The 14,752-nt window shown below is 38.5% G+C and overlaps 1 protein-coding gene across 3 annotated transcripts in view; it reads right to left on the bottom strand.

The window, feature by feature from the left end:
* col4a2 (collagen, type IV, alpha 2) overlaps nucleotides 1-14,752 on the bottom strand; it is a 74,656-nt gene that overhangs the window by 10,528 nt on the left and 49,376 nt on the right. The window contains exons 5-30 of one of the 3 annotated variants that reach the window (XM_072686102.1): nucleotides 10,719-10,853; nucleotides 10,521-10,565; nucleotides 10,062-10,178; nucleotides 9,381-9,449; nucleotides 8,803-8,838; nucleotides 8,458-8,511; nucleotides 8,331-8,366; nucleotides 8,178-8,219; nucleotides 8,003-8,065; nucleotides 7,800-7,838; nucleotides 6,706-6,762; nucleotides 6,562-6,597; nucleotides 6,423-6,467; nucleotides 6,126-6,180; nucleotides 5,793-5,903; nucleotides 5,075-5,218; nucleotides 3,947-4,018; nucleotides 3,684-3,835; nucleotides 3,503-3,575; nucleotides 3,290-3,396; nucleotides 2,832-3,015; nucleotides 2,232-2,288; nucleotides 1,784-1,858; nucleotides 1,544-1,642; nucleotides 923-1,144; nucleotides 203-364 (exon numbers count right to left, since the gene is read on the bottom strand). In XM_072686102.1, the coding sequence (XP_072542203.1) occupies nucleotides 203-364; nucleotides 923-1,144; nucleotides 1,544-1,642; nucleotides 1,784-1,858; nucleotides 2,232-2,288; nucleotides 2,832-3,015; nucleotides 3,290-3,396; nucleotides 3,503-3,575; nucleotides 3,684-3,835; nucleotides 3,947-4,018; nucleotides 5,075-5,218; nucleotides 5,793-5,903; nucleotides 6,126-6,180; nucleotides 6,423-6,467; nucleotides 6,562-6,597; nucleotides 6,706-6,762; nucleotides 7,800-7,838; nucleotides 8,003-8,065; nucleotides 8,178-8,219; nucleotides 8,331-8,366; nucleotides 8,458-8,511; nucleotides 8,803-8,838; nucleotides 9,381-9,449; nucleotides 10,062-10,178; nucleotides 10,521-10,565; nucleotides 10,719-10,853 (2,287 nt within the window). The remainder of the gene's footprint in view (nucleotides 1-202; nucleotides 365-922; nucleotides 1,145-1,543; nucleotides 1,643-1,783; nucleotides 1,859-2,231; nucleotides 2,289-2,831; nucleotides 3,016-3,289; nucleotides 3,397-3,502; nucleotides 3,576-3,683; nucleotides 3,836-3,946; nucleotides 4,019-5,074; nucleotides 5,219-5,792; nucleotides 5,904-6,125; nucleotides 6,181-6,422; nucleotides 6,468-6,561; nucleotides 6,598-6,705; nucleotides 6,763-7,799; nucleotides 7,839-8,002; nucleotides 8,066-8,177; nucleotides 8,220-8,330; nucleotides 8,367-8,457; nucleotides 8,512-8,802; nucleotides 8,839-9,380; nucleotides 9,450-10,061; nucleotides 10,179-10,520; nucleotides 10,566-10,718; nucleotides 10,854-14,752) is intronic. The other 2 variants (XM_072686103.1, XM_072686104.1) reach the window with 2 other exon arrangements.

Raw genomic sequence — 14,752 nt, 5'->3', positions numbered from 1 at the left:
TATGTTAACATAAATCATAAAAGCATTTACTGGTTTCACCTGTGCCTATAAAAGTATTGCATCCCTTGGATGTTTTTCACTTTTATTGCTTTCATAAATGGACAATAAATTTGGCTTTTTGGAAATGTAATTGTCCAGACCGCAGTAATGCTGTAATCTAGGTTCATTGTGTAATAAAGAGCACATTGATTACTCGTCTTACCTTCTTGTCCGGACTCTCCAGAAGGTCCAGGGAGTCCTGCTTGACCAGTCACCCCAGGGTAGCCAAATATTCCTGCAGGCCCAGGTCTTCCTATTTCCCCCTGTAAACCTGCTGGACCTTCTTGACCTTTGATGCCAATCATCCCAGGCATTCCCTCCATACCTGTAAAGTACCACATCCACAATTTCTCTTAGACGTTGAGGATGTTGAGGAATTTGTTGTCATTTTGCCATCACATTTAAATGGAATTATATAAATATACAAATTAGATTTACATTCAATCAATCTCTATTGACAGGTTTCAGTCACCACTTCTGACTTCATTGAGTTGTTTTGATGTCATCAAACGATATTTTTTGCAAACGACAAGATTATTCACACATAATTTCTTTTCTATCTTTTCATTATTTCTTTTTGTCTTCACTTTTGACAGAATATCTCTTATTTCAATTAGGTATGCATGAGAAACAATTAATATCAAATTCCATGATTACATGATTGATATAGTAAATGATTACTTATAAAAGTGAATGTTGCTCTCAAAACAAAACTTTAAAATGATATCTTTACAGAAGAAGGAATAAAATATTCTAATACAATTTAAAGCAAAAAGATGCTACTCGTATTTCTACTTATTAAAAATAATTTGTTACTACTATTGGTCAACTGATTTTGCAATCTGCTCCTAAAATGGTTGTCAAAAAAAAGAGTATTTTTCACCTGGGTATCCACTTGTGCCACGATCCCCAGTAGAACCCAGGTCACCTTGCTGTCCTGGCAATCCGGGGTCTCCTTGAGGCCCAGGGGATGCTCCTAGAGCCTCACCATCAGGACCCTTAAGTCCCGGCTCACCATCTTGCCCAGGCTTACCAAAAAGGCCAGCAACCCCCTCGGGACCTTTAGGACCAGGGCTGCCAAATTCTCCACGAGGTCCAGTAAAACCTTTGAGGAAAACAAAAAATAAAAGATGAACTCAAAACAGCAGGCACCCCCTGAGTAGACAATAAATAAAAAATAACACTGGTTTTGGTCTTTTGTGTCAAGAAAGTCATATACACCATGTAAAAAAACGCATTTCAGGGATGTAGCAACACCATCCCAGATGGTCCGTTTAAATAATGTTAGCTATGATAGTGAAGGACAGACAACAAGAGATCAATCAGGATGCTCTCTGCGTCACTGTCTCACTTTCTCTGACACTTCAATCATGAATCAATTATCATGAAGCCACTACTAATGTGTGGGAGTAAAAATAGTAGAAGTGAAATATCTGCAAATTTGAATGCATTTGGTAATGGTATAGAAACTGTGCCCCTGATTTTGAGAATTAAGTCAGCTCACCCATTGGTCCCGGTACCCCTCCTCTGCCTTGGTCTCCTTGCTCTCCTTTATGTCCTTCCTCTCCACTTATTCCTGGACGCCCTTTATGACCCGGTACACCTAGATCACATGAGACATACCTTCAGTTTGATCTAAAACAAGTCGTCCATATCCAGGAAGAAAAATGTATACAAATGTACCATCTGTACCACTAGGACACACAAAGCTGTATAATTCAGGAGGTGAATTAAATCCTATTACCTGGAAATCCTGGCAAACCAGAAGGTCCAGGGGGGCCTCTCTCTCCTGGGGGTCCTGGTACAGCCTCACACTCCCCTATGGAAACAGTTGCATCAAGGATATAAACAAAGTGATAGAGTGGCAAAAGACACAGACACCACAGACGATCTGCTGATTGCCTGCTTTGCAAACAACAAAAAAGCAGCAAAAATATCACCACGTTCAGTCATGCCTAAATCAGATTTGAACCATTGCCTAGCGTGGAGCAAAGCACAAAAGATTATAATGTCCCAAAAACATTTGTGTCTGTGAATAAAAATCAAACAAGGAAAGAGGTTAATAATGCACAATGCAACATTAACTGTGACTGTGAACAAAAGGTGATGGCAAATGCAAAGAAGCACTAAAAAGAAGAAGATGAAGAAGAAGAAGAAGAAGAAGAAAAAGAAGAGGGAGTTTTTCTCGTCACCATTGCCGCTCCCTGCTGTATCCCACTTGCCGCCTTCTCCGCTTGGACTACAGCCTCCTTTAAATAGCAAGCAATATATGATGATGTACAGAAACAGAAATGCAGCAGACAGATGCCAGATCGAGGCTGACAGAGACTAAATTAGCAGCTGAAATTATGTAATAGAATGTTCCATGCAAATAACTATGATAGCTCATGTTCCTTACAGTGAACTCCAGTGTTGCTGAAAGATTGTTCAGCAACACTGAGATAAAGAACTGTGCTAAATGAGCAGCAAATCAGTGCTCAGCAATGAAGGTTGCTTTTAGAAAAATGCAAGAAACACAAGAAAAACTATACACAGCATTTATGGCTAGCTTCATCAGATCATAATAAAGTATTTAGGAGGTAGTTAAGGTAAGGAACAGTCCTTTTTACTATATTCTGAAACACAAAACTGAAAACTTGGGATCTTAATTCTTTACAATATTAAAGAACTTAATTACTTGAATATTTGATAAAAAATGACATACATCTGAAACATGAAATCAAAGAGACAGGAACTGAAGAGCAAAAGACAGGCTGAATAAGGACAAGACAAGAGGATGAAAGAATAAATACCTGAAATGCCAGGTAGGCCTTGATTTCCATCATAACCACTTGGCCCTGGATCTCCAGGAAAACCCCTTATACCTTTGGGTGCTCCGTACACTTGACCTGGATCCCCTGGAGGACCGACTAACCCTGGCAAACCTGGTCTGCCGGGGAAGCCTTTCTCTCCAAGCTCTCCAACTGGACCCTCTCCCTGCAAACAGCACAGAAATATAGCACAAACTGTAGTGGCCTTAAAGTGCTAAAATTATACTCACTAATTAATCATCATCAATTGCAAAACAACTGTCCAAAGACAGATTTAAAGAGCTCATAAGGTTTGGAAAGATGATCCCTTACTGGTAATTATAAACAATGTGTTACACATTGCATTACACAGCATACAGCATGGAAAATACACTCATACCATACATCATTGTTGCCTTTCACTGATAATACGAAATATTATAAACAGGATTCCTACTTACAGGAGAGCCGTGGAGTCCAGGGGCACCATCTGTACCACTAGGACCAGTCCTGCCAGTTTCTCCTGACTCACCAGGCCTACCGGGTACTCCTTGATCTCCAGGTGATCCTGTAGTATATACAATAAATGCCTCTATTACTGTAAGGCACAGTAAGATGCGCTTTTTACTTTGTGTCCTCACTAAAGCTGTAAACCATGTAGATAAAAACAGCACCTTTTTCTGTAACCACCATGATGTCTCCTTTAAGTCCCTTAGGTCCTGGAAACCCCTCAGGACCAGCCCTACCCTGTAGAAACAGAAGAAGATATTTTATTTTTCTAAGATTTCAGATGGTTGACAATAAAACAATAGTCAGAATCCAGCTTTCTCCAGTACTATTATTCCAGACACTTACAGGCAGTCCAGAGTCGCCACTATGTCCTGGGTCTCCTTGATCACCCTGCTGACCCCACTCTCCCACCATGCCAGGGTCACCAGGAGAGCCAGCTAAACCCGGAGGTCCAGGAAGGGAGTTCAGCGATCTGCATTCACACTGACCATGGTCACCTAACGACATCAAACAAACAATCACTGAATGTTACTATGCAAAACATGATAAAAGCATTTTCAAATATAAAAAAAGGGAAACTGCTAAAAATGAAGCCACATGATCCTTACCCTTGGGCCCTTTTGCTCCTGCGTTTCCTGGACGCCCACGTGGTCCTTCAGAGCCTCTGAAATACACCTCCCCTGTAACCAAAAAGATCTACATCAATCACAAGTTTTTCAATATTTTAAGCGAAATGTTCAACAATATATATGTATATATACATACATTTTCCCAGAGTTTCCCTAAAATCCCTTCTCAGACTCCTCTGCATCTGCAACCTTCTTTCTAAACGACCTTAGAGAGATCTTTGGGTCTCAGCATGGTGAAACCACTCACTTCAACAACCAAGAGCTAACCAAACTAAATGTCTGAGGTTTAAATAAGACAGGCTCCTCCAGAATCCTCTCTAACACTGTTCTAATCATCTGCAGCTGATGTGCTGTATCTGATTCTGATTTTTGGCATATAAAGTAGTAATAAATGTGAGGGTGTTCCCAATCCATTCTATACAAGAAAATTTAATTTTTATTTAAAAACATATGATCTATTTGTAATCCACATTATATGCAATCTATATGTAAGGTTTTATAATAATCTATAAATATTTCCAAGAATTTGGTACATTTCTAAGTTATAGCTGCCTTATGGGTATACCTTATTTTGGTGTACAATTGCAGACTGCATCACATCTTGCCAGTCATCCTATTTACCATTCATCATTGGTCAATTTTCATCACAGAAAAGCTAATTATTTTAGTGGCACTGGTATAAAGCCCTTTTCACGTGTAGCCTTTCACTCCAGTCACTCGAGGTGCAAAAATACACTTTGGGTCCATTTCTTGAGGCTTGGCTCAATTGGCTTGTGTTTCAGGCACAGCAGTATTGTTTGAGACAATGTCATTGCCAGTGTTAGATTAGAGATGGTCCGCCTAATGGTCTGCCATATCCAGCCATGAGCAATCTTGTGGTCAGAAACTGACCACAGACATAGGATGATCAACACAAATTGTACACAGCATCAACTGGGTGATTAAGTGAACTAGTGTTGCTTCATTTCAGCAAGGTTTTTAAATTTCTATTAGGCAAGCGCTTCTAATAAAGTGATTATATACAGTATATAAAATACTGCCAGATTAATGGCGAGGACAATAAAAAGCTTGCTTCAGAAGAACAAAAAAAATCCTTTAGACACTCACATGATCCCTTTGGTCCAGGCGGTCCAGGTGGTCCTGGCAGGCCATCAAAGCCAGGAGGACCAGGGCGTGTGGCTGGGATACCAGGTTCTCCAGCTTCACCTTTACTTCCTTTAAACCCCTTAGGTCCAAAGGGGCCAAAGAAAGCTGTGGACCAATATACAGTGTATATGAACGTTGGGTCTGGTCTTTAATTGTTTTTTTTAATTGCAGATTTAATGCAATTTGTCTTCATTATTTCATAAGACAAAATGTGTTTCAGGCATAGCTTCAGTCATGTATTCAGTTCACATATTGAGCAATATATTCACTTTTAATAATAACCGTTCTGGAATAGGTTTGAAGTTTATAAATTGTTCTAATAAGGATGCTTGCTGGCATGCTGTTACCTTGCCAGTGGTTTTAACAATGTAATTAAGAAACCTCTTATTCCCACAGCCGAAGAAGGTCAGAACTGACTCAATAAAAAAAACAAAACATTTAATCCCAAGATTTGAGTATACCTGAATTTTTTCAAAAACAAAATTTCATTGGAGCTTTTAATCTTGGAGTGGTTTACTCTTATTTACTGGTACTCCCCAATAACTATTGGGTGAATATCATTAGTCTTGAATACTATGCTATTGTTTTACAACACTGCACAGGTTTGTCTGTTTTGAAAGAATGAAAATCCTAATTATCTCAAAGAATACTAATCTGCCTTAAACTTTCACACAAATACCTATTTGCTGGTCATCAGGATCGGGACCCTGGGCACCTGGTTGTCCTTTAGGCCCTGGAGGGCCGTATTTTCCTGGTGGTCCACGTTCTCCTGGAGGGCCTGGGGGACCAACTTTAGGCAAAATTGAGAGCAGAAGATAAATGAAAAGAAACTAAATCAGAGAAATATTTTATTTGCATGTTGTAGAGAAATAAACAGTGTATACTTAATGCTGGACCACTGTCTTGTCTACTTCCCAATAAGTGGAACAGAAATGATCTATCCATCTTTTGAATCAATGAATTTAAAGAACTTCATGCATCTTTATTCTGTGAAAAACTCCAATTCCAATACCTCCATAACTGCCAGTTGCGCTATAGATCAGCTCTCCTGCTTCTCCTGGCTCCCCCTATTGAAACATTTACATGTCAGCAACATTCTGTTTAATATTCTGTGCTTTTAGGACACACACACACACACACACACACACACACACACACACACACACACAAACACACACACACACACATATATATATATATATATATATATATATATATATATATATATATATATATATATATATATATATACAGTCAGTCATCACTAACTAAAGAAGTAAAGAAACAATAAAACAATACAATAAAACACCTTTCGTCCAGGTTGCCCGGGAAAACCTGGATGACCCCTGTCACCCTGTGAGTGTGTGCAAGAGACAGAGAGAGTGCGTTTAGACATACACCAGATTAGACGATGTAGCACCATATCTTACTGATGGCAAATAACATACCTTTGCTCCTGGCCACCCACTTCTTCCTGGGATGCCCTATAAGCCATATAATATTTCTATTTTTAATTGAAATTCAACCAAAGTTGGATATAAATATTATTGCAGAATATAATCTGAAAAAATAACGAAATAATGAATGTTTACCCGTGATCCCATAAAGCCTGCAATGCCTTTTTCTCCTTTGGCGAATTCATTGCCATTCTGAATGACACACATGAAACACAAATTTAAGTGAAAAACTGTAATGAGATGATCAAAATAAAAAAGTACTAAATTATAAGAAAATCATTTCCTGATCATAAATTGATAGCATGACATATATATTTTAAGTGTCTCAGGTGCATTTCCAGTGAACATCATTGCTGCACATAACCAATGGAATACCCTGTAATGGATGATTCCAGTCATTTTAAAATAAATTGTTAGTCATTAATGGTGTAGTTCATTTAGTGTTCCTTGATATGTTCATATAATGGCATTAAGTGTTTATTGCAAAACACAGCAGGCAACAATAATCCCCAGGACCATAGGAAAAGAATATACAGGCCATGTATTCATGACCTGTATCTTCTGAAGAAATTGGCAAAAACTTTAAACCATAAATAAAATAAGTAAATTGCAATTATTTTAAGGGTTAAATTACACTGGATGATAGAAGTTGGGCCACTGTTCATTCACTGTTTCTTCTAAAATCAAAGCTATTAAACATTTCAAAGAGTTTTTAAAAGTAACTGTCTCTTCTGTCTAGGTAAACCTTTCTGTTACATTTTGGAGCATTGCTGTGAGGATCTGATTACATTTAGTTACAAGAGCATTAAGTGAGGTCAGGATTTTGTATGATCACCACCCCACCTCATCTCCAGCTCCCCAACTCATCCCACTATCGTTCCACAGCTCAATGCTGGGGGGTTTATATCCCTCTAGCCCATGCCTGGCATTATGTATGGCACCAACAGATTAATGTTTAACTTTTTCAGAGAGTCCTATTCTATTGACAATACTTCTCTACAGAGGATAGACATGCTTAAAATAAAACAATTTATAGTTGCCAGAGTAGCCAAATTAGGAGGGGTGTCCACAAACATTTGGACAAATGTGTGAGAAACAAATAATTTATTTATTAATTTTTTCATTTATCAGTTATTTGTTATTCAAGTGACATTCTATTATAGGAAAAGGCTATGAGAAAAGATAACAGATGATCCAAATGATAATTCTAAGTCAAAGAGGTGACCTACCCGGTCTCCTGGTTCACCTTTTTCTCCTTTCTCGGACTGCTGAGGAAAACATAGGTAACTGATGGATTGCAGACACATTACTGTTCCTAACCCATATGTAGTAAATATTTGATAAATCACAACTAACTAAGATATGTACTGATATTTATCTGATGTCAAAGCTTTTAAGGCTGCTCAGTAAACCCACAAAATCACAAACTCACAGGACTGGGTTGTGTGTGTGGTGTTGTCCAGTTCCACTGAGGACCTGGCAGTCCAGCCTCCCCCTGTGGTTAAAATAAAAAGGGCAGTTCATTTAACCAAGAGGACAACATCTTTATCCAAAACTCTTGTTGTCCTCCACAGACTGATAATTGCAAGTAGACGTGTTTGTCTTACCTGTTCACCTCTTTCACCCTTCAGGCCTAAAGTGTTTTCACCCTGCATAAACAATTCACAAGATTTAACTTTAACTTTTCAATAAACTATTTTTCTGAATCGGTTAACATCTAAATACCACAATTCTTCTCTTTCATTCTGTTTCTGGCTTACCGGTGGTCCTGGGGGTCCTGGAGCACCTGGTGGACCCTTAAATGGACATATAAGATGACAATAAGAGATGGGGTGATATGGGGAATATGAGTGTATCTGGAAAAATGAGTAAATGTTTTCCACTCACACGAGGACCTTGTGGACCTGGCCGTCCTTGATAACCAGGCCCTCCAAGAAAGCCCTTAATAAAAGAAAAACAAAAGACATTGAATAAATATATCCATTAAATAAATTTATCCTTATCCACTGAACATAACCTTTAATATTTCTGAAAAAATTCATGTTCTGTTTGAACCTGGACTGCGCGATATGGTAAAAATGTGTGTAATGAAACCTGCGGTTAATCAGTGCTTATTAAACACTAACAATATCCTCTATCTGCTTAGAACAGCATATTGTGTATCACAATAACAGAAATGTATCCCGATACGATAAAATATTGTCATATTGCCCAGCTCTACTTTGAACTCACAGTGAATCCTGGATATCCTGGCGATCCCACATCTCCCTGTATCAAAGACAAAGAAAAATGTGAATCTTAACCAAACATTTCACAAATGGCTGCATCTAGACAACCGAGCACAACAGGCACTTTTAGCAAGTTCATTTCTACATGATGTACAACATTGCTAACTTGTAACATTTTTAGTTTACTTCTCAGTTGTTCTTGGGCTCCATGATGTTGACATGTGATATAGTTGCTGAATATTGTAATAACAATAGGAGATGTATTAAACATACAGCATATTTATGGGTCTGAACACTAGTGTAGCAAGTAAAAATCACTTAAAGAGACACTAGAGTGAAACCTAGGTTATGGCATTTCAGGTGGTTGCTATGGTGTTAGTAGTATAGTAATTGCTATACTATTACTAAGTGCTTGCCAAGGTCATATCTAGGTCTACAAAACAATCATAAAAGTAAGCTGAATAATTATATAAATTACATCTTGTAAAAAAGTAAATACAGGATTGCCACTGACAATCCATGTGCAACCCTAGAGTGTTCTCTGCTGTCTTGCACAGACTATTGTTTCTAGGCCCCTCTCACCCGAAATCTCTCCATGTAGACCGAAATCTCCAGGGGGTCTCCCTTCTCTCCCTTCCGTCCTGGAAAACCCTGCAGAGGGAGCAAGAACAGAAAGTTAATGTGATAAGGATTCAGAGAGAAACAGGCCGAAACAGAAAACATGTAACACAACAAAGCTTAGGCTTTGTTAAGCTTTAAGGCTGATGACTTTTCTGTGCTTCTCTCGAGTTACAGCTGGTATAGTGTAGTGGGTAACACCACTGTCCTCAATTAATATGGTATTACTTGTGCACAACTTGTATAAATAGAGGGCCCATAGCCTACATTTGTCATGCATGCAGGATAAATGAGGTCTGTTCTGATTGGCTACTATCTTTCATCAAGCACTTGCAGCTGAATCACTCCTGAGAACTTTAGTGTGAATGGGCATGATTGTGAGTTTAACTGCTATAAGCCAAAGAGGCAGATATATGTAAATGAGTTGGTTCTCGCAAGAACACAGAATTACAGAATTACAGAAACCGTGAATTAAATAAATGATGAATTCATGAATGGACTGCAGATATTACTTCAAACTCATCTGTTTTAAAAAGGTGGGAGAAATAAATTCTTCATGATATTGGCTCTTTAATCTGTAATTCTCCCTGAAGAAGAGTGTCTGCCAAGTCCTGTATGCGTAGTTCACAGGTGCAATTAACATACTGGATTTCCTGGTGTGCCATCATATCCTCGTCGGCCAGGTGTTCCAGCATCTCCATGTGTTCCATTACAGCCGTCAGCACCAGGTTTGCCTCGAGAACCGGCTTGTCCTGGGTGACCCTGTGAAAGGAGGAGAAGTCACATCAACAGCAGCTTCACACTCAAAATGCAACTGATCATTTTTTTATTACTTTTTGCCTACAGATTTTATTAGTATATATATTTGTATTTATTTTAAGTGTGTACACTTTTTACAATTATGTGTACTACAATTTAAGAATGTAAGAATGTCTTCTCTATCTTTGTAAATATTATATGTTCAATATCTAATATGTTTACATGTTAAAATGAAGGATTATAGTCATATATATATATATATATATATATATATATATATATATATATATATATATATATATATATATATTTAGAACTATGTATTTAGAAATAAATTCCACCTACTGGAATACCATCACCTCCCGAAAACCCTGGAACTCCTGTCATTCCCTATGGTAAAAGCAGAGGTACAGGGAACAACATAAACATGGATACAACCCTCCAACTGTCATTTACAGTCACAGGGTAGACTTAACACCAATTATGAAAACACCATTATAATAAGTCTAAAGTATAAAGACAAAGCAGGCTAAAGTTTCATACCACAGATCCTTTTAGTCCTATAGTGCCTCCTCTGCCCCGGTCACCCTTCTCTCCTTTAGCACCCTGGAGCCCAGGTTCACCTGAACGTCCTGGAGGCCCGGTAGGACCCTGAGGGCCAAGGTGGCCTGGCTGACCCTGCAATTGAGATAAGAAACATATTAGAACACCACTGTTTATGTGTGTTCAGGGAATTTAGAATTCCACACACAAATCATATTATATCCTATAAAAATGTAAAGTGTATAAAATTACATTGGTGATATAATATATACACTGGTAATGTTGATGCGTGCATAGACTTACCTTTAAGGCAGAACAAGAAAGGTTTAAATAACAAGACTACACACAAACGCTCTGAGGATGATGAGAAAGATATTACTGCACCACAAAAAGAAACATGCATCATTTTACATTTGTTTATTTATCTTATAGTTTTTTTCTTGCTATCAAAAATATAATTACTACAGCATTGCCTCACTGATGAACTCCAACCACTAGATGGGACTATTCGTACACTAAGTTATTCATAATCCACATTGCCATCTGGTGGTTTCAAGGCCACATTACACATAAACATCTGTATTTCTTGTTTTATTCCAAAGGAAACTCAAAGTCTTTGTAGTCAGGGACCTCATCCTTGGACCCCCACATATTTTTTATATCACAATATAACTATTCTATTTAGGCAAATATATACCACAATGTGTATTAGATGTGAGTGTAAACTCTTCTCCAGTAAAGTTCAGCTGCTGAGCTGCTAACACTGCCTAGACATTGTTCTCTTTGCTGCTAAAGCAGTTCTTTCCACATTGCAGCTGTAATACTACTTAAAAGCTTCAGTGACCAGGTCCATATAGGGGGTGTGTATGTGTTGGAACTTGCACTGTGCTTTGTGATGGAGCTGAAGTACTCGCTCCCCTGATATATGGATGTGATAGCCTGAGCTTCTGCTATCTCATATACACACTTCAGACCCTGTCTGTTCTAATCTGTTCCTGCAGATTATTCATGCACGCACAGCCAGATCAGAGCTGTGTTTGAAGATGAGGGGCATGGCTCTGTGTGATGGGAAAGAAAGGGCAATGGGGAGGCTCTCATTCACATAATACACACATCTATCAACTAACTACAGTACAAAAGGTGTGCAATTTTGACAATTATGCACAATAACTTCTTAGCCTGTCTGGTATGTTTAATTTTTAGGCTGATAATGACAGGGACAACAGGAGAAGAAGCAGCAGATCAGATGAGTAATGCTGGTTTGAGCTTTTTAGTGGTCACAGCAAAAAAACGGATGTCCTCTTTGTGATGAGCTGATGTATATTATTACTCCAGTCCTTGCTTTCAAAATAAAAAAACCCAAATGAGTCTAATAGCAAATATAATAGAGCATTTACACTGGATAGTAGGTGAGAGCAGGCACAAAGTCAAGTTAAAAATGCGTTTTCATTATCTTCTCATACTCCAATACTGAATTTAGACAAATAACTCATTGTATTATGTTAATTAGCCTTTTGTGGTTATAATAAAGTATAGATCTAAAGCATGTATGGGAGAAACCCTCACAGAGAGAACCAATAAAGTTAAAATAGAGCAACACAGTATGGTTGCTTTCAATGAAGTTTTACGACTAAGCCTCCTCACAGAAACAATTAGAAAAACATGTCTGTAATATACATTCAAATTCAAATTGTTTGGATTTTTCACAGATTCATAAACATATCCTTTTTGGAGTCTGTCAGAAAGAATAGCAGGTTTGACACAGTTTCTTACTTATCTGAATGCAGACATTTGTGAGTATTCAGGTTGGAAAACCCATCAAGATAAAAAAATATAGATCTGATTGTGCTTTACCACACTTTTAGTAATTGTTGGAACTAGCTTCTCAGTGTATTACCTTTAACCCTGCCTGGGTTGTAATGAAAGCTGTAATCCTTGCACATATGTTGTCTAGACACCACAGCGACCTCTGCTGGTCAATCTGCATTCTACTGTAATGACAGTAATGGCAACAAATATTAACTGTGATGAACAAGACTAAAATAATTTAGGTACTGATTTGTGATAAATCCCTGTTTAGAATGAATGCTTAAATAGGCTCTGGGATTGCTCAGATGTCCTGCATTTTAAATATGGAGACTGTCCAGGGGTATTCCTGCCTTGCTCACAGTGATTCTGGGTAGGCCCACTGTGACTCATACCAGGAAAAAGTGGATAAATAGATGGATGGATAATTATTTCAGTGTACATTTGAACAGTTCATAGCCTATGCAAAGCACCTAAATAAACCCTTTTCTGTTTTCAGGCTCATCTCTGTATCTCAGCTACACTGTAAAAAGGCATAACTTCTGTTCCAGTCTTATTACTTATATCCCTTTTCTCTATATACTTCTTCACATTCTTACGTTTATTCATCAAACTGTTGGCAAAAAAAAAACCACTACCTATCAGAGGAGCAGAGGACGCTGTCACTGTTGTATCTCAGAGTAAATTCTTTTCTAATGTTTTAACACAGACCAGAGAGCACTGTGATACAAGAGCCATAAAGCCCTCCTTGCTGTGTAGTCAAGCACGTGGGAGAGGCCTTCTGAAGTCCCAGGGGGTCAAGCATGTTAACCTGAGCCTCCAGTGGCCACGGCCTGGCGCTGTTCATTAATTACAGTGCACAGCTTTTAGAATGGGTCACTGTCCTAACTTCAGCTTTCTCCTTATCTCTGTATCTCTTACAGCTTGACATTGTGCCTCTGGGGCTGGAACAGAGGGAGTAGAGTACTGAGAGGTCACCCAACTCAGAGAATAAGAATCATGGGAAAGGGAATGGTCAAAGGAGGTCACAAGTGCCATGAACTAGCTGATTTTGAAGGCGTTTCTGAGACACGATGAGAATTGGCTTGATCTGACTGCACTTGGAGGTCACAGGCCAGTACACAGAGCTAACACAAGGAATTCAGGGACAGGGAATAAACAGGCAATATAAATCATTAGGAGCACTGGATAAATTGTTGCAGCATTAAGAGTCAACCAGAGTGATGGATATCTGGGTGCCTGGCAGAGAAGCATTTTGCCCCTCGGTGGGTTCTCACCAGGAGGTCTGGATCTTTTCCCAAAATACAGCAGCTGTTCCTCATGAGGCTAAAGTCCACAAGTACCAAAACAACCATAAACAGTTCAGAAAACACAAAGGTTGGCCCAAGAAAAAAAGAGCAAAACAAAACCCATAATTATAATAACTGGAGTCAAGCGATTTATTGCTAAATGGTAACAGACTACAGTGGGTGTTTTACTGGAAAGTGGAATATTGTAAACTAAATGTGACTCAAGTCCATCCAATGAGGAACTGGTGCAAATTGGTAGGCGTAATGCAGTAACAATAAAACTCTCAGCAAATGCTGGGTGGTCAATTCCCAGAGGTGTAAAAACATTAACTTCACCTCACCTAATGTTTGTTGGTGCAAGTCTTGAGTGAAGTGCCCTTAAACTCGTTAAAGTCTGCCCCCAGGGTAGCTGCAGGACATCTATGCATATGTTCAGAATTGTAAATGTCAAAGCTTGTGCAAGTTAAAGCACTTAGACCAAGTGAACAAAATCTGGATCACTGATGATTACTGAGCACCTGGTGATTACTGACTAGGTTAATCGGAGTGACACTAAAAGGCAACTAGAAGTTGAAGTATATTTGTATACTCAAGAGACTAGATTGTGACAGAAACAAAATAATCTATGAATTTACGGCTTTGGTGGACCAGGTTCTTTACATATCAAACTAAATGTGACAGCAGTACTGAGAAGGGAATCTTGCTATCATTGGAGAAAACTCTAATTGGAGCCCATCATTTCTGCTCCTGAGAACAGGTTTACCTTCACTCTAATAGGCTTTGTGTGGTCATGTCACAAACTGTTTATTTAAAACTAAGACCTACTCTAAACTACTCTAGCTTTAGGCTAGTAGCCATTGTTAAACTGTCAATGAGGAGACAACACTACTAAGACAGGTGTTGAACTGTCAAAACACTCACACCTGTCACATTCTACAC

This window comes from Salminus brasiliensis, chromosome 8, assembly GCF_030463535.1.
Source record: "Salminus brasiliensis chromosome 8, fSalBra1.hap2, whole genome shotgun sequence".
NCBI lineage: Eukaryota > Metazoa > Chordata > Actinopteri > Characiformes > Bryconidae > Salminus > Salminus brasiliensis.
This window is presented reverse-complemented; position numbering and strand designations above follow the sequence as displayed.